At 45.2% G+C, this 21,076-nt stretch overlaps 6 protein-coding genes across 6 annotated transcripts; 2 read left to right on the plus strand and 4 right to left on the minus strand.

The window, feature by feature from the left end:
• Nucleotides 1-3,218: 3,218 nt before the first annotated feature.
• On the minus strand, nt 3,219-7,703 carry LAJ45_05490 (uncharacterized protein; the record flags this gene model as incomplete). The annotated part of the gene is made up of 3 exons (XM_046115061.1): nt 3,219-5,041; nt 5,117-5,435; nt 5,616-7,703. 3 exons carry the CDS (start codon nt 7,701-7,703, stop codon nt 3,219-3,221), a joined length of 4,230 nt encoding a protein of 1,409 aa, XP_045971583.1.
• Nucleotides 7,704-12,403: 4,700 nt separating this feature from the next.
• On the minus strand, nt 12,404-13,069 carry LAJ45_05491 (uncharacterized protein; the record flags this gene model as incomplete). Its single annotated transcript, XM_046115062.1, has 3 exons — nt 12,404-12,459; nt 12,530-12,782; nt 12,854-13,069. 3 exons carry the CDS (start codon nt 13,067-13,069, stop codon nt 12,404-12,406), a joined length of 525 nt encoding a protein of 174 aa, XP_045971584.1.
• A 1,090-nt stretch (nt 13,070-14,159) lies between these two features.
• On the minus strand, nt 14,160-15,427 carry LAJ45_05492 (uncharacterized protein; the record flags this gene model as incomplete). Its single annotated transcript, XM_046115063.1, has 6 exons — nt 14,160-14,229; nt 14,301-14,666; nt 14,723-14,841; nt 14,899-15,022; nt 15,189-15,207; nt 15,280-15,427. 6 exons carry the CDS (start codon nt 15,425-15,427, stop codon nt 14,160-14,162), a joined length of 846 nt encoding a protein of 281 aa, XP_045971585.1.
• Nucleotides 15,428-16,500: 1,073 nt separating this feature from the next.
• LAJ45_05493 (uncharacterized protein) lies at nt 16,501-18,623 on the minus strand (the record flags this gene model as incomplete). The annotated part of the gene is made up of 8 exons (XM_046115064.1): nt 16,501-16,575; nt 16,673-16,814; nt 16,890-17,096; nt 17,154-17,539; nt 17,634-18,078; nt 18,197-18,314; nt 18,426-18,518; nt 18,611-18,623. 8 exons carry the CDS (start codon nt 18,621-18,623, stop codon nt 16,501-16,503), a joined length of 1,479 nt encoding a protein of 492 aa, XP_045971586.1.
• A 218-nt stretch (nt 18,624-18,841) lies between these two features.
• Nucleotides 18,842-19,489, plus strand: LAJ45_05494 (uncharacterized protein; the record flags this gene model as incomplete). The annotated part of the gene is made up of 4 exons (XM_046115065.1): nt 18,842-18,869; nt 19,001-19,093; nt 19,166-19,209; nt 19,391-19,489. 4 exons carry the CDS (start codon nt 18,842-18,844, stop codon nt 19,487-19,489), a joined length of 264 nt encoding a protein of 87 aa, XP_045971587.1.
• An 827-nt stretch (nt 19,490-20,316) lies between these two features.
• Nucleotides 20,317-20,771, plus strand: LAJ45_05495 (uncharacterized protein; the record flags this gene model as incomplete). The annotated part of the gene is made up of 4 exons (XM_046115066.1): nt 20,317-20,338; nt 20,410-20,413; nt 20,483-20,597; nt 20,697-20,771. 4 exons carry the CDS (start codon nt 20,317-20,319, stop codon nt 20,769-20,771), a joined length of 216 nt encoding a protein of 71 aa, XP_045971588.1.
• Nucleotides 20,772-21,076: the final 305 nt, after the last annotated feature.

Consider the following 21,076-nt stretch of genomic DNA (forward strand, 5'->3'; position numbering starts at 1 on the left):
ATCACCTCATTCTGAGCATGAGGGTTAGCTTATAGCTGCCTGTGGTGATGGATCCGGAATAACAAGTAATTAGCGTGTACCCCCCCCCCCCCTCCCTCCCTCCATTTGCGGTATTAACTCTCCACGATCTCGACCATCGAGCGATCATAGTCCATCGCATATATCGACCGTTTATCTAGCCCTGGGTTTCAGGTTGACGTTTGAAGTTGACTACATACACACTTATATGTAGTTAATCCGGAGGTAACATTTCCACCTTCCCACTAAATATATTACTACATTTACTTAATGCCCCATCACCCCAACCATCCATCTCCATCCCTTGCATGCAGCACGTAACGGCTATTTTGTGAAACCTAGTCCCCCCCCCGGGCCCCGCAGGATAGATCAGATGTTATGGAACGATGTTTCCTCTTCGCTCTGTGTACGTCCCGCTATCCGTAAACCCTGGTCACCGCAAGCCAACGGCCAAGTTTTATGTGTATGTAGGTCCCAACCCCCTCCCCGAGTTTCTCCATCTTATTTTACGGGGGTGGATGGGGGGTGGGGAGGTCCCGACACTGAAAACTACCGGCGGATCACCCACTGTCAAAAACCCCTAACCAAGTTCGCTTAAGAAGGGGTGATGGCCTCGGTAACGTAGTGATCTGGGTCGAGATAAGATTTTAGCGGAAACCCGGGTGGGTTATATAGTTAGCAGGTACATCTATCTGCGCGCGCCCAATTTCATCCCTACTTATCTGTGGGGGCCAGCCAGACTTGCGCAGCCGGGCTTGCGTGCCGGTTGTTCCCCCGTATTCCTGCGGTGAGTGGAGATGAGGGACGGCGGAGAGGGATGGCGGAGAGGTGCGGTGGAGAGGGATGAGGTGGGATGCGTGGAGTAAGATAGAGACCAGGCCAAGAAGTGGGAGAGGGCGAGTGATATTTTGTGCAGATAATTAATTTGGGTGGTGTAGGCATGAAGATCGATGTGTGCTCCTTTCTTTATTGATAATGAATCGTTACACACGTGATGCAGTGTTCCTCCGTCTCTTGCTAGTATCTCCTTAGCTGGATAGAACCGCTGCGAGTGATGGGTAGAATTCAATTCCTGAGTCTAAGTGCTCAATACAGCGGTAGTACTGTTGTCCAGTCCATGGCCACCAACCTGACCCGCCAAGCCCGGGCCTACAATTGGCCGCTCCAGTCAACGTGTTCCTTCGGCGAGCAATCTCTGATATAGATCAAGAGAATACCGGTATAGTTTCTCTCACCATCATAGCTTGCGTGATGCTGGCCAGTCCAGGTCAATGGTTGGCGACATATGCAGCCTTCACCCCCCGAAGAAAGAAAAAAAAAACTTCAATCAAGTTTATTCTTCTGGTACCATCCGGTGATCGTACATCCCTAGTACTTGAGAGGATACTTGGCATCGGTCCGACTCGCTTCTAGTAATCTAGGGCTTGGGGTTGCTGTCTCTACTACGGGGGGTAATGCATCAAATGATGCATTCCTGAAATTCTACAGTAGAGGAAATCAATCAAGTGATGCATTTACTGTCGAGGCTTTTGGTAAATGAATCAGCTGATGCATTTACTTTGACCGGTGATGCATTTACTGTTGCTAATGCCTTTTCTGATGCCTTTCCTGATATCTTTTTCGGATTATTTTCCGGATGCTTTTATGATGCCTTTTATGATGCGTTTCATGACGCATTTCCATGACGCATTTCCATGATGCATTTCTCTCCATATTTGCTGGATATATAGCACTTTTAAATGTCAAAGTTATAACAAATCTTATATGGCTGATATGGCGAAGTGTCAGCTAAGGATCAGGAGTTCACAGGTTCAGATCCCTTTTAAGTCAAATCATATTGTTTCGAGAAATTTGATTTATTTGACACATTTCCGAAGCATTGCCAATGCAATGCCGATTCATTGCCGATTCATTACCAGATGCATTGCCGATTCATTACCAGATGCATTACCAGATGCATTGCCCGTGCATTACCAGATGCATTGCCCGTGCATTACCAGATTCATTGCCCTCCCATTGCCGATTCATTACTAGAAGCATTGCCGATGCCTTACCAGGTATATGCATTACCAGATACATTACCAGATACAAATATAATGGAACACAATTCAAATACATACCCTACACAATTAATCCTTCAGCACATTACCGATGCATTGTGCTAACACAATCTACGGATTCATTTCTCTCCGGTGGTAGAGTGTGCTCATGTGCTCATATATATATTCATAGATGACCCGCCCACAAAAAGTAAAGTGATATATATTCACTTCTTCATGCGTAGAAATTCCCTTTTAATTTTCTTCCATAGGCCATGGCATGAATTGATTCTGTGGTTTGGCCAAAGAAAGGCCCACGCCCCGAGTGGGGGTCGTGACTCATGAACATACATAGTTTTACCTTCATTATCGTAATTTTCCTGTTCGCGGAGGGGCCCCATGCCCGTGGATTATCTGACCACGGGAAGCTTTCATGGTGAGGACCTACCTTCTATAAGTGGGCAACGCTGATAAAGAAATATGATGATGATATTGGAGCTGGATCCTATCCTCATGACGATAGCCTCTATGGGACGAACACTTAAGCATGTTTGGGGGAGAATCATAATAATTCCCTAGTTGGAACGCCTTGCATATTTCTCAGACAAATCTGCTCTGAAATACGGACGACGCGGGTATGCAATATATGTCCACTAAGCCCGATTTGTGCTTTTAATCCTTTGTTGTTCGACTCGCGATACGGCCTATGCCTGTACACGCGATGGGTTTATGCCTTTCGGTCTCGAGTAGGTCTACCTCGAACAAACTTACTTGGACCATCTCCCTTTCTGGCCCTGATACCGCCTATCTAGGCTTTGAACGATGAACTCAAGCGCACTCAATCCATCAATTGGATTGATAGTCATGAATCGTCACTCGCACCAAGCTGATAGTTTATTGTTGAAAGTAGGACGAGTATCAGTTATTATTCAATTGATATCGAGGTCTAAAGCTAATACATGGTGTCTTATACTAGTAGGGTCAGGACAGATCCTTCAAGTGTCCGAGTCCCATTGGACACTGTAACCTTACTGTTTTGAACGACACCTTTCAACACCCCCCCTCGTTCAAATAACATCATGATCCATCTAGTCCCAAGGTCATAAAAAACCTTCGTAAAGGAAAAAGCCCTTGGATTACAAAATAATATAAAAATGTACCTCATTCTCTCCTCCTCAATCCCATCGCATTCAGGTGTTTCCAGTGCACTGCATTAGGTAGTGCTTTTGTATGAATATCTGCTATCATGTATTCAGTTGGAATATACTCCAATTGTACTTGTTCTCGCTGACAAGCCTCTTTGACAAAATGGTACTTGATATCAATATGTTTTGTCCTCTCAGAAAAACCAAATTTAACAGCTAAATTCATGGCCCCTTGATTATCAGCAAATATAAGTTGAGGAGTAGCGCCGGGTATAGCGTTGTGTGCGTTCTTTATGGAGTCATTTGGTTTTTCGTTTTTAGTCGGATTGCTCCGAGATATATCATCAGGTTGATCAAGATTATAGAACATTCGTCTAAGCCAGATGGCTTCCTGTACTGCCTCACTACAGGCTGCATATTCGGCTTCTGTAGTTGAAAGGGCAACAAAGCTTTGCTTCCTTGATTTCCAGCTGATAGCTGCACCCGCAAGATTAAAGACATATCCTGAAGTAGAGTGCCTATCGTTGAGATTGCCTGCCCAATCAGCGTCCGTGTATCCTATTATTAAATCACCTTCTAGATGTGTTCTATCAACAACAGATTCGCCATTATTGCTTGTCATTTTGCATTCCTGAAACCTGAGGGCGAGATTGTGAGTACTCTTCAAATATCGGAGCACTCTTTTTGCAGCAGCTTGGTGTACTGACGTCGGCTTTGAACAAAACTGACTGAGTGCTGATACTGTATAGGCCAAATCGGGTCGAGTCCCTAGCATAAGGTACATCAGGCTGGCGATTAGTCTTTGATAATCTCGTACTTGTGATTTTTCAAGAATATCAGTTTCAGAGATAGCGTGGCGTAGTTTGATACTGCTGTCAATTGGAGTAGAGACCCCGTTACAATTTATCATTCCAAATCTCTTGAGTATAGTCATTATAAACCGTGACTGACTAAGATATATAGTATTAAGCTCCATATCTTTTCCACTCAAGTATGTTATTTCGAGTCCAATGAATTGTCTGGCCTCTCCCATATCAGTCATCTTATATCGTCTCTGAAGACTAATCTTAATCTCACGAATGATCGAGATATTAGGGGACATGATTAAAATATCGTCCACATATAGTAGCAGATACGAATCCTGTCCAATGTACAGATTTGGGTCACCAGCGGATTTAGTAAAGCCGGTGGTCTCCAGATAGTCGTTGATACTGTTATGCCAGAGGCGTGGAGCTTGCTTTAAGCCGTATAATACCTTTTTTAATCGGCATATCTTTCCATTAAGATTCAATTTTGATGGAGCAAGACTATTCATTCCTTCTGGAACTTCCATATATACCTCCGCATCAATTGTAGGATTGAGAAATGCGGTCACCACATCCATTTGGTGTATTTTCCAGCGGTGCAATGCCGCTTTAGCAAGAAGAAGACGAAGCGTTGTCAATCTTGCTACAGGTGCGTAAGTTTCACCATAGTCGATTCCTTCGACCTGTTCATACCCTTTAACTACCAATCTGGCTTTATGTCTAATGGTATTATCAGCAGTAGTCTTCGTTTTGAAGACCCATTTACAGCCGATTGCTCTCCCTACGGTATATGGGGTAGCGTCAACATATTCCCAAGTCTTGTTCGTTTCCAATGAATTTAGCTCTTCAATGATCGCTGTCTTCCAGCTTTTACTTTGAGGGTGCGCTAAAGCTTCTTCAAAGCTATTAGGATCAGTGTGTTCATTGTCAGTTACATCTGCAATATTTGCGCCAATTCTACTTGACCGTCGTAACGGTTGACTTTGCGGTTTAGAAATATCTTTTGCTACCGCAAGATTTCTGTCGTGAGCTGCTTAATGTCAATTAATTAACATATTCGTCAAGTTTGATAGACTTGGATATCATTCACGGACAGGGCTTAACCTACTACTCTCGAGTGTAGTTGCCTGACTATCAATCATTTCCACTTCCCGTGTACTCACGGATTTCTCACTTGCAGTTCTGTCTGATATTTCATATAAATGCTGCCCATATGACTTCGGTGGATCGAACGTCTCTGAACCTTGAACAGTGCCGTAGTCCATATCATCGTCTTCGAGTGGCATGTTATCGCTAAGACAAGATTTCAAGATCTCAGTATCGCCTTTGATATCTGAACTAATATTGCTGCTTCCCACTATCTTCTCTTCATCAAATTTGACGTCTGATGCTTGTATAACTCGCTCACCAACAGGATCCCATAAACGCTATATAGTTGTAGTATGATTGACATAACCAATCATAATGCATTCACGAGAGCGTGGAGTGAATTTACCGCTTCTCTGTGCTTGTGGTATAAGCTTGTATGCTGCACAACCAAACCGACGTAGATGCAAGACTGTGGGTAATTTTTTATAAAGTATCTCGTATGGCGTTTTTCCATTAACTGATCTTGATGGTGAACGGATATGCAGATACACTGCTGTATTGACTGCCTCTGCCCAGAAATTGTCACTCAAGTGGCTGTCAATGATAAGAGCACGGGCTTTCGTCACGATTGTGCGTATCATTCGTTCGCTCACTCCGTTTTTATGCTGAGCGTATGGTGGTGATGGTTCAAATGTTATGCCAGAAACCCGAAGTATTCCACGAAAAAGGCTGTTATCATATTCTCCCTTTCCATTGTCACATCTAAACCTGGTGATTGGCCATTCGGGAAATTGCTTTTCAACTCGGGCTTTGAATTCTTGAAAGACGGATACAATATCCACTGCTGTTTTTGATCGCAAGAAATATACCCATGGAACGCGCGAGTAATCATCGATATATAAGATAAAGTATTTGATGGCGGATATTGAAGGTGTTGTCATTGGCCTGCATAAATCTGAATGAATAAGCTCAAATGGTTGTTTTGTTCTTGTAGCAGGCTTTCGTTCAATTATCCGTTGTTGTTTTGCCTTCAAACATACGTCACAGAGTCCAATTTGATTATGTTTTCCATCCGAGTCGGAATAGCCAGCTTCACCAATGAGATGCTTTACTGCGTCAATTCCAAGATGTGCAAGACGAAGATGCCAGAGATTCAAGCTAGGTAGTGAGGTGACATTAACGGTAATCTGATTATTCATTGATATGTTACTAACTGCTTGTATTTTATGATGGAAACGAGAGGGAATAATATTGGCCTGAAGATGATATAGTCCTTCCCTAATTCTCCCGAGTAATAGTACTTTAGTACTTGAGGGTGACCGATTCGAGATTAAACATTCAGCTCCATTAAATGTTATTCTGTAACGCTCAGATAATTTACTGACTGAGAGAAGACATGATCGAAGTTGTGGAACGTAGAGTGCTTCGAGGTCGATCACATCACTCTTATTCAAGCCAAACTGAAACCGAATGAGTCCTATTCCTAATGCAGGAATATATGTCCCATCCCCCAAATATACATTATGGGTGGTATTCAAACGTTTAAGTGTTTGGAAATCCCGAGAATTGCAGGACAGATGGTGAGATACACCCGAGTCAATGATCCATTTACTTGTGGTACTGACTCCATCAAGAGTAACGAGTGCTTGAACTGTTGTATATGAAGCCTGTATATCACCGTCATCATCAACAGCTGTGTTGGGATTTCTATCACCAGAAGTATCTGAAGTCGTATTTGATGCTGATATCTGGCCACCATTATGTCTGTTTCTTGCCGCTTCTCCTCTCTTTTTTATTCTGCATACATCCTGTCTATGTCCACGCATACCGCAGTACCAGCATTCAGTGCTAGACGGACGTTGATATGGTTTGTGGGTTCTGAAGTTTCGCATCCTAGGATTTGTTCTGGCCTCGAGAGCGTGTGAGGAAGTTGAACTTGTATTGATTCCGGCTCCTACAGCTTCAGCTTGACGGTTGCGGGCAGCGCTGTCCCATTCCAATAGAGTAGCAATAACATTATCAACAGTCTGATTTTCGCTGGCCTGATGAGTGATAATATCGATTATTCCGTTATACTTATCTGGCAGCGAGATAATCAATTGGGAGATAAAGGTCTCATCCGAAATGGATTGAGTAGAGCCAGCCAGTTCCTTTCGACAGTCAAGCAGGCTGGAAATGAACTCGTTCAGGCTGTTCGTTCCTGAACCTGGACGGAGACGACTAAACCTTTGAAGGATAGCGGTTCTGCCAGCTCTAGTGTTTGTGGTATCCAGTCGTGCTTTCAGGACTTTCCACATCTCATATGGATCTATAATTCCGTCAATGTGACTTCTGACCGAGTAATGACAGGAGGCATTAATCATAGCTGCAGCTATTCCTTGTCTGTCCTTGTATTCAGCGGCCTTGCTGCCTGATGGCTGGTCGGCCTTTCCTAGTACGATATCCAGAGCCTTGCATGCATTGAGATAAAGACTCATGTCACGGCTCCACTGGTGGTAATTTTTAGATGTCAGTTTAGGGGTTTCACCATACTTGCATCTATACATCTCGTCGCCAGTATAGGAGCTACTAGCATTTGCCAGCGTTCCAGTAAGAAGAGGATTCATGATTGTTGTGATTTGATAAAGTGGACCGGGCTCATAACCTGTTGAAAGTAGGACGAGTATCAGTTATTATTCAATTGATATCGAGGTCTAAAGCTAATACATGGTGACTTATACTAGTAGGGTCAGGACAGATCCTTCAAGTGTCCGAGTCCCATTGGACACCGTAACCTTACTGTTTTGAACGACACCTTTCAACATTTATCTAGCCACCAGGCACGTACTAAGAGTCAATATTGAGCAGATATACCTTATAGACGCCCTTAAACTCCACCGGAACACCCCCATCACTGGAATAAATATTGATTAGTTGATATTTGGTAGGGAAAACCGGTCAAAAAAGTAAAGAGGCCCTTCCTTACGCCCCGCTATTCCACTGAGGGGAGTGTTCCGGTGGAAGTGGAAGGCGTATATAGACCTAATTGACTGGGGAAGAATCTAAGATCATAGGATCTCCGGATCCGGTAATTTCTAGAAAAATGTAGTTACACAGTAACCCCCACGGCTGGGAGGTTGGAAATACCTACCTCTACAGAAGGAACAAAATACGGGCTTAATATCCACAATAGTGTGTTCAAAACCGTTTCCTGTTGCTACTATAAATGCTGCAAGCAGTTTGCTAGAATTCTTGAACAGGAAGCTTCTTTCTCATCTCCTGTCAGACCACAAGATTCCTTTCTTGCCTTCAGCCTCTGTCTGGTTTTTATCGAGAGGTAGATGACTCCCATAGACACTCTCACACCACTCTCACTCGAATAGTTGATGATTATAACTTTTTGCGTTAAATATTCGAGTGAAAGCGGTGTTTGAGTGACCAGGGAGGTCATCTAAGTGGTCATCCTTACCGTTTATATATGGGCGCGGAAGCTTACGCCTACCTACACGAGGTAGTTCAAAAGTGCATATTGCCGTTTGAGAGCTGTGAAGAGAATTCTCTCATCTAATTGTCGCATGATAGAGTAATACTAGGGGGACCTACCTTAGCCAACATGTGACCTTTATGTTCTGCCTTTTCAGAAACTGATAGAAAACGGTAACGTTGTGTATATTGCCATGGATATGATAATGCTTAACACCCATTATCCCTTCGTCGGTTGATGCTTCCCATATTATAATGAGGATCGCAATTCGGCGGATCATTAATTAATTGATAATTAAACTAAAGAGCTCTGTGAGCAAAAGCCACTCTCTTGGTACCAGCCTTAAGGTGGGCAGCATTTTTCGACGGACGGAGGGATAATTATTCTCATATTGAATAAAGAGTTTCCCGTTGGATGACTCCACCACTCGCCCGAACACCCTTATGATCCGGACGGTTGGTGCTTGGCTGAGAAGAGATATAGAAGCCAGTTATAAGGTACTTACTCTTCTTTATAATGCCCCACTTTCCTCCATAAGAACCTGAAGATACAAGTGACAGAAACAAGTATAATTTATATGGAGAGGTGTCGTGACCCAGAGGACGACTTGGGCCAGCCCAGCCTGTTTCTTTCATGGGCCGGGCCGGGCCCTAGCTGTTTTTGGCCCGGGCTATTTGGTGGTTAAATGGGCTCGTATATTTGCTATATGATTTTGATTTTCGAAAGTATTCTTAGGGCTAAAATGTCATTCCCATCGGATCCAGGTAAGTATTCTTGTATATCTCATCTTGAAAATATTATCACAACCTTTTCAAGGCCCAGATATATTCGCTCCATGGCCCGACCTTTTGTTTGGTGGGCTGGGCCGGGCCCTACCTATATTTGGCCCGGGCCAGCCCAAGTCGCCCTCTGTCGTGACCCCATACAAATTAACTTGACCCTGCCTAAGTCGCCCCCATTTCAAGCTCTCATGAAAAGAGAGTGAGTAAATCTTCCTCTTATTATGACAGTATAACTGTCTGGTTGAGGGCGATGTCCGAGTGAGTGGTGGAGTTTTCTAAGTAAATGACCTACCTTCAAAGCACTACTGGCGTGTAATAAGAAACTAAGGAAGTTTATCAATGTCGGGATTCTTCAGTAGTCTTGTCTTAGAGTTGATTTTTGCTCATTCTGCAGCTGGTGATGATGACGACGGGGAGCCATGCAGGCGTAGGCTTAATGCAAATGCACAAGGGAAAGGTAGGCCGCCAGAGTCCACCATCTAAGAAAGAAACGACGTTTATTTCTTATCCAGAACAACCGAAGGAGGAGGTCACACTTTGGAGCATCTCGGCAGCCTTCCCTTCGTCGGTCATTCCAATGTATCTCTATCCGCGACATTGCGTGGCTTTCCACCCGCCGAATAAGAGCCACTTCACATAGTAAATACTGGGGATAGATATTTGTCTGACGATAAAATTTCTCTACACTGTAGAATTCCGGTGCTAACAACTGGGTGTCTGACGCTCTCCACTAGTCAGCGCCGGAAGCCGCTGTTGGAAGTCGCTGTTGGGCGTCTCATTCCCATTGTATACGTAGCCCATGGTGGAAAAACATATCATCTTAGAAACTGGGTAAGAGACCATGCTTGTGGTACAGCCAAACGAAATGTTTTGCAATTAGTAGGTCGTCCGCATTCGCTCATTCGGCAGCATAACCTGTACTAGCTGGGATAGGCTTTAGTCATGACGCTGCTTCAACCTCATCCTCATCGGGCAGATATACGTGCTGGTGCCTCCAAAGTTTGCTACAGCTGCCCCATGATACGAGGCTGAACCAAGCGTCACAATGCATGAAGGTGGCCCCTCGAGAAAAACATTGGATTGATTGCATGTACTTTACCTGTTGTGAAAATGGCTGTGACAAATTGCTACCCAATCTGCAACAGACACGCCACTACCGGCTTACCTAGATGTAACAGATAACGTATATATCAAGAAGAACTTTGAACTGGCGATGGTAATGTTGTCTGAGCCTGGTGTTCTAAGATATCTGAAGAGTGTTTAAGGCTGTGATGAAAGTGTTAGAATTAATAGGTGTATAGAGCTAGGTTGTTAGGTTGTTAGGTTGTTGCGGTGGATGGATGAGATAGACAAGTGTTGTTGATGAAGGGTGGTTGTTGATGAAAGTACATGTAGCCCTTTTCTGGCGGAAGCTTCAGAGAATGAGTTGCTGTAGTGTTAATCACCCAAGCGGGTTAGCTAAGAACGGTTGTAAGAAAATTGTGGCGCGGTCCTGATAGCTCCTAATTACATGTAGCTCCCAACTGCCAGCCCCCAACCCTAAGGACCGGTCTTTACAGTCTGACTTAAATTAGTCGAGCGACAATTCTTTCTCGTCAGGCTCAGGAATCGCCTCTACCGGCCAGCCCCCATCATGCCAAACGTAACCGACTAATCGCAGGTGTTATCTTATCATAATGATGGGGGTTTGTCTAGGCCATCTCAAAATCAGCGCCCCCCCCCCCCAAAAAAAAAAAAAAAAAAAAAAAAAAAACCGCAAAGGGGGAAATTGACCCACCAACTTACGATTCCTTCAATACTTATACATTTCCGACTACCTACCGTCCTGGACTACTTGTTGTCTCGCAATCGTGACGCCTAGAATCCATATCCGATGTTTCGTTTGCCTTTGGCTTCATGATCAGACAACCAGGGACTCCAACATCGTTCTTCATGTCAAGAATCTCACTTTTCACTCCATGTGGCTCCGAAAGACTCGCTCTGGTAGAAACCGTTTCGCTTCCTAGTAAACGAGTTGCTCTCGACGGGGATGGGTCCAGGGTTAGGTCATGACCGACTGCACCATAGGTACAGCATGAACAAACATCACGCTTATTTTACGAAACCAAAGCCTACCAGATTTAGTGCGAGCAACTCCTGAGCGACCTCACCCGCTTGAATCCCATGAATACGTGGAGTTGTTCTGACACAAAGATATAAGCTCCCAGCAGAAGCGCGAGTGATATATCATGACTCACATCTTCATCAGCTGTGCATACTGGAGCAGATAGACAACTCCATCTGCGTATAAAGGCAAAGTTTATGCATTCGTCTACCCACCTGCCTGCCCGCGAGTCTGGTAGTAATGTACATGTAGGTGTGTGGTGGTTGTGATAATCACACTCAACAGCCGATGCGAGTGATAATCTATGCAGTGGTTTTCTTAATATAGAAACCGATATTTCCTTTTTCCTGTGAGCGTGTGCGTCCACTAACACCCGCCTACTGGACCCTCAACTTGCATGTATCTACTCTACTCTACCCAAATCCAGTTATGCAGATAGCTACGGTTAAGGGGCAGCGGATGATTTTAGGTGAATTTATTTATTTTGAAAAAAATATATCTAACATTTTTGTCGCTAGGTATGCAGGTATAACCTTCTAGTGACTGTGACCAGCGCTATCCGCTCCACCCAGCATGCCAACATTACAGCATAAGAACCGAAACCCCAAATGCTAAACGACTAGTCAATGATCTCAATGGTATGATAATAGCCTACCAATCCATGGCGCTTTTGTACAAAAAATAATGAATCAAATCCATAATGATAATAGTTACGGCGAAAGGGGAAAATAGGAAAAAAATATCCATGAAACAAAACACCTAAACACCGTCCGCAGATGCCCACAACAAGGAAACCTGAGAAAAGGGAGAAAGAAACAGAGAGTATCAAAAGAATAGAAACAGCCAAACGATCGCGCCAGCGAAGTTGGATAGTAGAGCAAACGTTATCGGTCCGAAGTGGGGAAAGATGATCGAAAGAAGAACAACGCCAGGTAGAAGTAGAAGCTGACCGGTGATTTATGAATCATGCTTTTTCGCGAACGGTGGAGGGAATCTTAATCGGAAGTGCTTATCTGCATCGCCATCATTCAGTCAGCCTCTGCCCCCGCGACCACACAGAGGAGAGGAGAGGAGAGGCAATACCCTGATTTTTGACTGAATACAAGAAGTTGACGATAACGTCGTTCTCCTGGATCGGCTGCGCATTGAAATTTTTCCTCACAGCAGTCGCTAACGCATCTCGACTACTCCTGGTCCTTGATCGACTGGGTGCCTTCCTTCCAATGCCCGTAGAGAGTACTGTGTTGTTGAATCCACCCGATGCAGAAGGAACTTGGAGCTTGTACGCGTGACGATACCTGTGGAGTGTGTCGAGATCGATGCCTTGCCAGCCCATCTGGTGTTTGGCGAAAAGGGTCAGGAGGAGACGATGGAAAAGGGTGAAAGGTTGAAGAGAAGTTGACTTACACCCTCGATCCCTTCATGGGCGTGAGTTCCGTTCGCGTTCGTGGTAGCAGGAGCAAGAAGCGACTTTTCTGACGCAAGCCCTGCTGCTGCTGCTGCTCCCAGTGCCTGTCGACGCTTCTCAGCTGTGGATGCTTTTTCGCGTGATCCACCGCCTACACTTGTATCCGAACGGGAGTCGTCATTGGCAGGGTTTGCCCGTGATCGTGCTGGAGGCATTTCTGATTCGGAAGGGGGAGGTGGTGAGAGGAGCGGAAACCTTGAGTATTGTCGGGCTGGTAGAGGAGTTGGGAAGTTGCGATGTCGGGAGGGATGAGAGAGTGTGGTGGTGGTGAGGAGAGTGACTGTCGGCTGGAAGTGATCATCAGGCGGGGAGGAATCGGGAAGGAGGAAGAGTAAAGGAGCAGGACCAGGAGGGAGGAGAGAGAGGGGGGCCAACGGACGAAGGCGGAAGTGGGTAAGGGAAAGTCCGCACAACACAGCGCAGCAAAGCACAGGCAAGCAGAGCAGGCAAGCAGCAAGCAAGCACGCACGCACACACCCAAGCAAGTGGACGAGTTAATAAATGCGCAAATGAGTTCTAAACAGAAGACAGGCAACGCAGAATCAGAGGAGAGAGTACAACTGGGCTTAGTTTAATTGCTAAGGCGGGGAAAACGCGATTTCGGGTGTGAGAACCGCGCGCGTCTTAAGTAAGCAGCTGGGGAAAGAGCCTCAAACGCGTGACTAGTCGACCCTGGTTGGCAGCTGGATTGGATTGACACTGACAGGATGGGACAAGACAGCTAGGAAAGGTAGGTGGGCAGCGTTGTACCTACATGGGCGTACATACGTAAACGTAGGTACATGTGGGGAAAGCCTGCAATTGCATAGAGAAGTCTCATCACTTCACAACCTCTGCATACATAGAACACCGAAAGATGAGTTGGTACAGGTTTCAAGGTCACAAACTATCACTCGGTCCTCCAACTGAAACAGGCATCACAAATGGGATAAAGTTCATGTGGATGTCTCCCTCGCTTCACGCAGCCCTACACACTTATCAGTGGTATATGTCACAACCACTAAAATCAACAGAACTCGCCCGGAAGCTTTCAAACAACTAACAATGTACATATATGTACTGTATAAACTCTATTGGGCTACCCATAAACAACAGACAGAAAGAAAAACAATAACCCCCATTCCCAACGCCCTTCAATGCCATCTAGCCGTAAGTTTTATGTGAAGAAGAAAAAAACCAAACTCGAACGCGGGATTCCCTGGAGCCTCCTTACCTTTAAAGGCTCTTTTTCATCTTGTCCTTCCTTTACCTACACTCTAATGTCTCGAGCAACGACCTCCTCACAGCCGCATTAGTAACCCCGCCAAACCCGAATCTACAACCATCCCGCATTATGTCAGCATCTTACCAACCAACCATCACACAGCTCTCCCAAGAGTAACCTACGCAGGTAGAATGCGGCACATCCTTGCCATTGCACTTGGAAAGTAATTCGTCTTTATCATCTTACACCTCTCCTTCCAACTAACATTCCCCCGATTGTATAGGTCCAGCCCTAGAAGATGAAGCGGCGTGCTGAAGATCTGACAACTCGCCGGAGCTAAGAATTGCGCCCAACTCTCCGGCTTCATAAGCATGTCCTGTGGCATGTACGGAGCGAGGAGTGGGGGAACGTTGAAAGAGGAAAAGATCGTCAGTGCGTCCCTGGCAGCAAACAGGACAAACGTAGGAGCTGGAACAGGTCGTGGGGAACCGGTGCCGAACATGCGCGCGAAGGATCGGTCTTTTACGAGCCCGAGACTCATGTTTACACTGAATTTCCATCTACTCAGCACCGAGAGAGCTAGCCAGCTAAGAGGAACACTTACATGGAGGTGGTTGCAAACTTCTCTGGGCCGGCGGTAACGGTCTTGATATCGGTCCCATTTCGGATAGAGGATATTGTGTCAACCGTGTTTGCCGAAAGATACGTTCCGCAATATGTGAGCTGCATAATTAGCCAAAAGTGTCCGTACCAGGAAGGGAAGTCGGGCGCGTGACTCACATAGATCAGCGCAAACGGTTTCGAGAAAATAAACTTGTGAGGTGAAGTGAACAGCGTCTTCAATGACGTGCCTACAGATGCCAGCACCGATTTTGATCGTCCAGAGGCATTCTCAATAACGCTCCTACCAATAGAAACGTCCTGTCAATTGTCATGCTCTAGGCAAATACTGAAAGTTGCCAACATTTAGAGATTGTGGAAAGAGTGGATCATTTGGGAATAAGAGTTGATGAGCACGGGAATCTTGTTTATATTCCGAAGCAACTGCGGAGAAAGAGATAGTTCCATACCGATCGATCAAACAAATAACTACTCATACGCAATTGGAATCAGCGACCACTACCCACAAAGCACATGATAGGAATAGGAATTGAGTCATACCAGGCGCAATCGCCAATGTCGCTGCACCAGCAGAGACAAAATCCACCAAAACTCTCTCAAGCGTCTTCACCTCTGGCTTCAGCACCTCCACAATCTTTGGCGTCGTCACAGATGGGGTTGGAGGAAGAGGAAGCGCCGGGGACGACATGTCGAATTATTCTATCCGTACGTATCTAGGGAAGGAGCAAAGAGAGAAAAACGAAACCTACGCTACGTAGATTAATAGTAGGAGGTAGGTAGAGGTTTGCGCCCAGTCATCGTCCCGTGTTCCCGCTCAAGAGTTGATATGTAATTACATGATATGCTGCCAGCACCCAGGGTCAGGGCTAGATGAGAAAAAAAATGGAATCAACAGGTCTCGGCTAAACTATCCCCATTGGGTTTGGCGTGACCGGGGAATGTGTAAACACACCCGACATCATCTAAGCACGCGAATATAAAAAACTTCAATCACCCTGGGGAAAGGTGTGGACATTGATATCGGATATCTGGGGCTCGAGGTAACGTCTGAGATTGTTTGGCGTGTTCCGGTTGTTTGTGGATGGTGATCGAGCGGGTTAGGGATATTATATGCACCAATCCAGCAGTGTCATGTAAGTCGATGCAACTGGTAAAAATCCGATAAGATATAAGATTACGGAACACAACGTCTACAAGACCTTCCAAGACCCAAGTGAATTGGAATTTTACCGACTCAGGGTTTGATCTTACGGAAATATCTGGTGACAAGGTAATATTAACACTTATGTCCCAGAAACATTGATAGAAATCTCAATATCCGTTATAAAAGAATGGCAAGGTGGGTGCTTGGGTGAGCTCTTTCCCAGCTCTAATGTTGTAGGGACAAAAAAGCAAGTACTATAGTCCCGAGAACCAGAATAATGGCCTAGAACCCGTTTATTATACCATTTCATCATAAACACCATAACTTTATGACTATTGATGCAACGCTCAAGTATTAAGTATGTTCATATTCTCCACAAGTATTCATCCTAATATTACCCAAGGACCTCGTGGGTCTCCAAAAAAATGATAGGGAATACAACGGGGGGCAGGGAATGATACTACACGGGTTTTAAGAAAGAGCTCCACCTTTGAGAGAAAATATGCTCCATTCCACACACACTACCTACTCCATGCCGTTCCGTTTTGTGACGACAAAAAAAATGCAACCCAGTAAGACCCAGCAACAGAGAACTATGGATATGAGTAGATATTCAACTATAAGCCCGCTCCTCCAATCATGATAGGTGCCACTCGATGATCTAGGAAGTTGTAATCCAGGACATATTCTTTCTATAGCACACAAGGCGGAAAGAAACGAGTTAGCAAAGCTCTAGTTTATTTGCTTGCCCCTCCAGATATGAACTGCTTCGTTTTGGCTAAAACTAACCCTGACTCGTTCCCACTGATTCGGGTCGAAGAAAACGTAAATGCCCTTTTCAGCAGTCTCAGAGACCTGACGAATATCACTCGCGGTATCCTTCGTTAACCAAAGCTTGAGAGCTGTGTGGTAACGCCAATTTCGTGATGATCTGTGGATGTAAATGGGTTTGTATCAGCTAGAGCAGTTCTCGGCGCCCGAAAATGTAGATTGGAATGGTACTGACAATTCCGTAGCGACAACCTCTTGCATTACATCTCTTGGCATAGTGTAGAAAATATAGAAGAGGGTTTCATCTGAAAAAGCTGCAACTTTAGATCCTAGGGGCTGAACATTATGCACCGTGTAACAAGAAGGCAACTGGAAATCAGGCTCGACAGGTTTCGAGTCAGTGTCCGCCCAAGGTGAGGCAAACGATGGATATAAAGGAGCCCTATTTACTAGGTCAGACTCAAATTATTTAAGGCGGAAGAAACAGAGGGGTAATCACTCGGGTTGATTGAGATCAAGCCCTAGTTGTGTTAGGTCTTGACCTAGTGCTAACATCGAAAAATCTCCGCTCTCCCCTCGGATAAGATTTAAAAGTCCACCAAGCCCAAATCTGTCAGTTTCTCCCATCATGTTGCTAGTGGTGCCTGTACCCACTGAGCCTTCTCCGAAGTCGACACCGTTCGCATTAGACGAAAACTTTGATTGATGTTGTGGAGGCGGCTGTTGCTGTCCTAAAGAATGACCAATTGGGTTTTGTAAACCTGGAGCAGGCGATGCATTTGTTTGGGGCGGTAATGGCTGCGAGAGATTTGTTGTGGCGGCGTTTGTTGGAAGACCAGGTGCCCCATTGGGTACCATTGAAGAGGTATTTACTTTCATCAAATTCTAGCGGAGTCAGTATTTGGATCAGGGAGGCCGAGGGCTCGGCTAAGAGCTCAACTCAAGCCATCATATCCGAAATAAGATGGAGCCTACCAACCTTCTTTCCAACATCTGACATTGGCACACCTCCGGGCTGTTGCATGACATCAAGCAGCCTGCTCTGCGGCGGGGCATTTCCCATCCCTAATCCATTTCTCCCTGCAACACCCATATTTGCTTGCCGTGTAGAACCATACTGCCCTCCTGCCCCCATAGCGCCTATTCCCATGAATCCTCGCTCGTCTAAGTGATCGCCTCCTTGAGCTGTCCTTGGCAGTGCTGGAAAGTCATCCAAGCTATTGGGCTGCATCTGCTGTCTTCCTTGGCCTTGCCCTTGACTACCGCCGCCGCCCCCATTCCCACCTATTCTATAACCATCCATATCTGGGAATAGATCGTTTGGTTGCGGCGGACGATTCTGTGATGAAGGTGATTGAGTGCTTATCCTATTCCAAGGTTGAACGTTGGTGTTTTGTGGCTGTCCTCCGAGCGCGGGAAATTCGCTATCCAAAAGATCCAAAATGTCAATATCGGGTTCCTTGGCATTCTCCATCTCAAATAGCTACCATGATCGAATCGAACCAGTGACTAGGTATGGGAAAAAAATTGTAGGATACGAACCTCAAATCTAAAGGTGTGCCAGGCTGGCTAGCAAGTTGAGAAAAGGGAAGACTAGAGCCAGGCCTGCTACCCGCTGGATTCGGGACTCCCGGTGGAGGTCCACCTTGCCATCCTCCTCCTATAGATACCAATCGAGCGACACCGCATACCCAAACATCAGCTTTCATAAACTTCGTGATATCAGGAAACTCGGGGGTCCTGGGTCAAGTGGGTGTAAAGGCGCACAAACCGATTTTTCCGTTGGGAATTCCTCCGCCTCTTGATGCAGCAGTGGGGGCTGGTGGAAAGCCCGGTAGTCTCATGGGGTTCTGGTTAGGGGGGCCTAAGCATAAATAGGAACGAACGACCAGTTAGTTTACTCCTCTGACCTAGCTGTGGTATTCGGGGGTGGGACAGAACACAAGGATGTTGGACCTTGACGATTCATGATGTTTGTGATGTTATTTCAGTTGATATCTCGCTGATGGGCGTATATCTTGTCTGGGTATCTTGAGTATTAGTTAGAGGGGCCGATGAGATGTTGGGAGTTAATTAGGGTCTGTTGATCGAGGGGGTGAAGCTTTACAAACACGAAACGATGGAGTAAAGGTGTTCGCATGCAGGTGATGGAGCGGATGGTTACTTGTGGTTAGGGCTGTTGTAAAGATGCAACGGAAAAGGTGGGGTGCTAAAGGTGAGGGTCAGGGTTACTGAATGGTCCAAGCTCCCTGCTACATACATCATGTAGGTACATGTACCTCCACACTCGCAGCTCATTATTCACTCTGGCCCTGGACTGTTTAAATTCGATTTCGATAGGTATAGCATCCCTAGCCTCCACAGCGCATGGCCGTTATTGCACATTGCACGCCGTCATTGAGGTTCCAATTCGAACCTTCTATGTAGGTACATGTACATGTATGTACCAAGCTTTATTTGATCATGAACAACAGCCAACCTAGGGACAACAATTTCTAACACAATCTTTAGATGAACTTCGGGGTTTGGACATACGGAAAATTCTACGGTCAAGGGTAAATATCTCATATGGGCTTATCTCTTTCCCCTGGCATCATAGTAAGAAGTAGGGGTGCCTTTTAAGGCTATTTTAATCTGGAAAGTACCATCACGAAGTGGCCTCTAAACCCCGCCAACACCTTCGAGATCATGGGAGTCAATGCGCGACAAAATATATCATCGCCTAACTGCTTCTAGAGAATATTCACCCCTGGTAATGGCAAAACTGGCTCTATGGCAAACAGTAATTTTTTCGTCAATCGACGAGATGGTCAGGCACGGCTCTACTCACTTTGATGGGTGTCGAAGTTTAGGGTCTTAAGGCTCTTCCTCTTAAAAGGCGTATTACCACTCTACTTGACACACCCACCACCAAAGCGAATCCAGCCATATTCGTTATCCACCAAAACTTGAGACAGGAGTAAGCTGCATAACTACATGTATTCCACCTACATGTATTCAGCTCAGGAAAACGACAGCCGCCTGAATATTCAAATTACTTTTGGGAACGATAAACAAATGTCGAAATTTGCTTTTCCATAGATATTACAATGATCTACGCAAATCCCAAGAGTCATCAATAATTTAAGCGTTAACTAGGTGAATCAAACTCAGCCATGGGTACGGTACTGTCATGCAGTGTGCAGTGTGAGAACCTTATCGCTGGTGCATGCTGGTGCAAAGGGGAGGGGGCAACCTCTCTCGTATTCAAAACTTTAGGGTACCAATCAAACGGCATAGCTAGAGTACTTAGTTTATTGATCAAAACCACGTGTCCCATTAAAGCCAGGAATTCACAAGAACGTTAAAGGACTTCTTTCGTTGGTCCTAGCTAACCCTGCCAAGATGCAGCGAGTCTCCTCATCGAATGTTGTGGTTGGCTGTCGTTGCGATTAAATTTATGAGATCGTCGCTGCTCAGCCCAACTAATATTCCTATGTATGTGTTCCTGCATATTAATGTCGACTATAGTACAGCCTCCGGTAGAATTATTGCGGAAATGTGGCGTTGGAGAATCGCTCTGTTCTCGGCGTGATGGTTGGTCCCTGTTTTCCACCGGAGGCTGTAGACTTAGTGGGTGCATGTGACTATTCGTTACTAGGTGGGAACTTGATGTTATGAGCATGAATACGAACTTGTTTAGAGGTGAACTTTAATAGCCCCAAATCAAATCCCAATACATAATGATTAAATACACTGACGTAGTAGAAAATAAGTACGGTTGCTTTTAGATAGGCTTCCATTATTTACGGCACTAAGAGCTTTGGGGAGAAACGCTACTTGAACTAGGGATTCGCCCTCATTTCCAAGACTACAAAGCTACACTTTTATAATTATCCACAACGCAAGAGGTGCAATAAAGCAGCCAGTAACTCAACAGCACGGCGAATATTGGTTAAAGAAGGTTAGAATAAACAGTATCCGGCGGTAATTCATGTTTAAGGACGTCAGTTTATTTATAAAATAGCTGTTATTAACCGCTAACTTGAAACTCCACATTTAGAACCTAAACCCTTACATAAATACGAGACGCATCGAGGAAGGCCTGCTGTCTGATCCTGAATGGCTTCAACTATAGGGACAGTCACTTTAAGATGATCTAGACAACCCTGCAGTGGCCTGATAACCCATGTTGCCGAGTTAATATTATGATATCTCGGTACTTTTTATGAGATAGTTAGGTGTATTAATTGGTTGTCATCAAATATTGCCAGCTGGAGGTGAGGGGAACTGAGAATATGCACGAGAATCGAATTTCTAACCTCAGCTCGTATATACCTACCGGAGAGCTTCTCCAATAGTCATTAACGCCGACTCTTATATAGAGAAGAAATGTATTAATAAGGCTGTAGAATCAATACCCCAAGTTCTCACCACCAGCAA

Source organism: Morchella importuna (genome assembly GCF_003444635.1).
Source record: "Morchella importuna strain M04M26 chromosome Unknown Morimp01GS015, whole genome shotgun sequence".
Classification (NCBI taxonomy): domain Eukaryota; kingdom Fungi; phylum Ascomycota; class Pezizomycetes; order Pezizales; family Morchellaceae; genus Morchella; species Morchella importuna.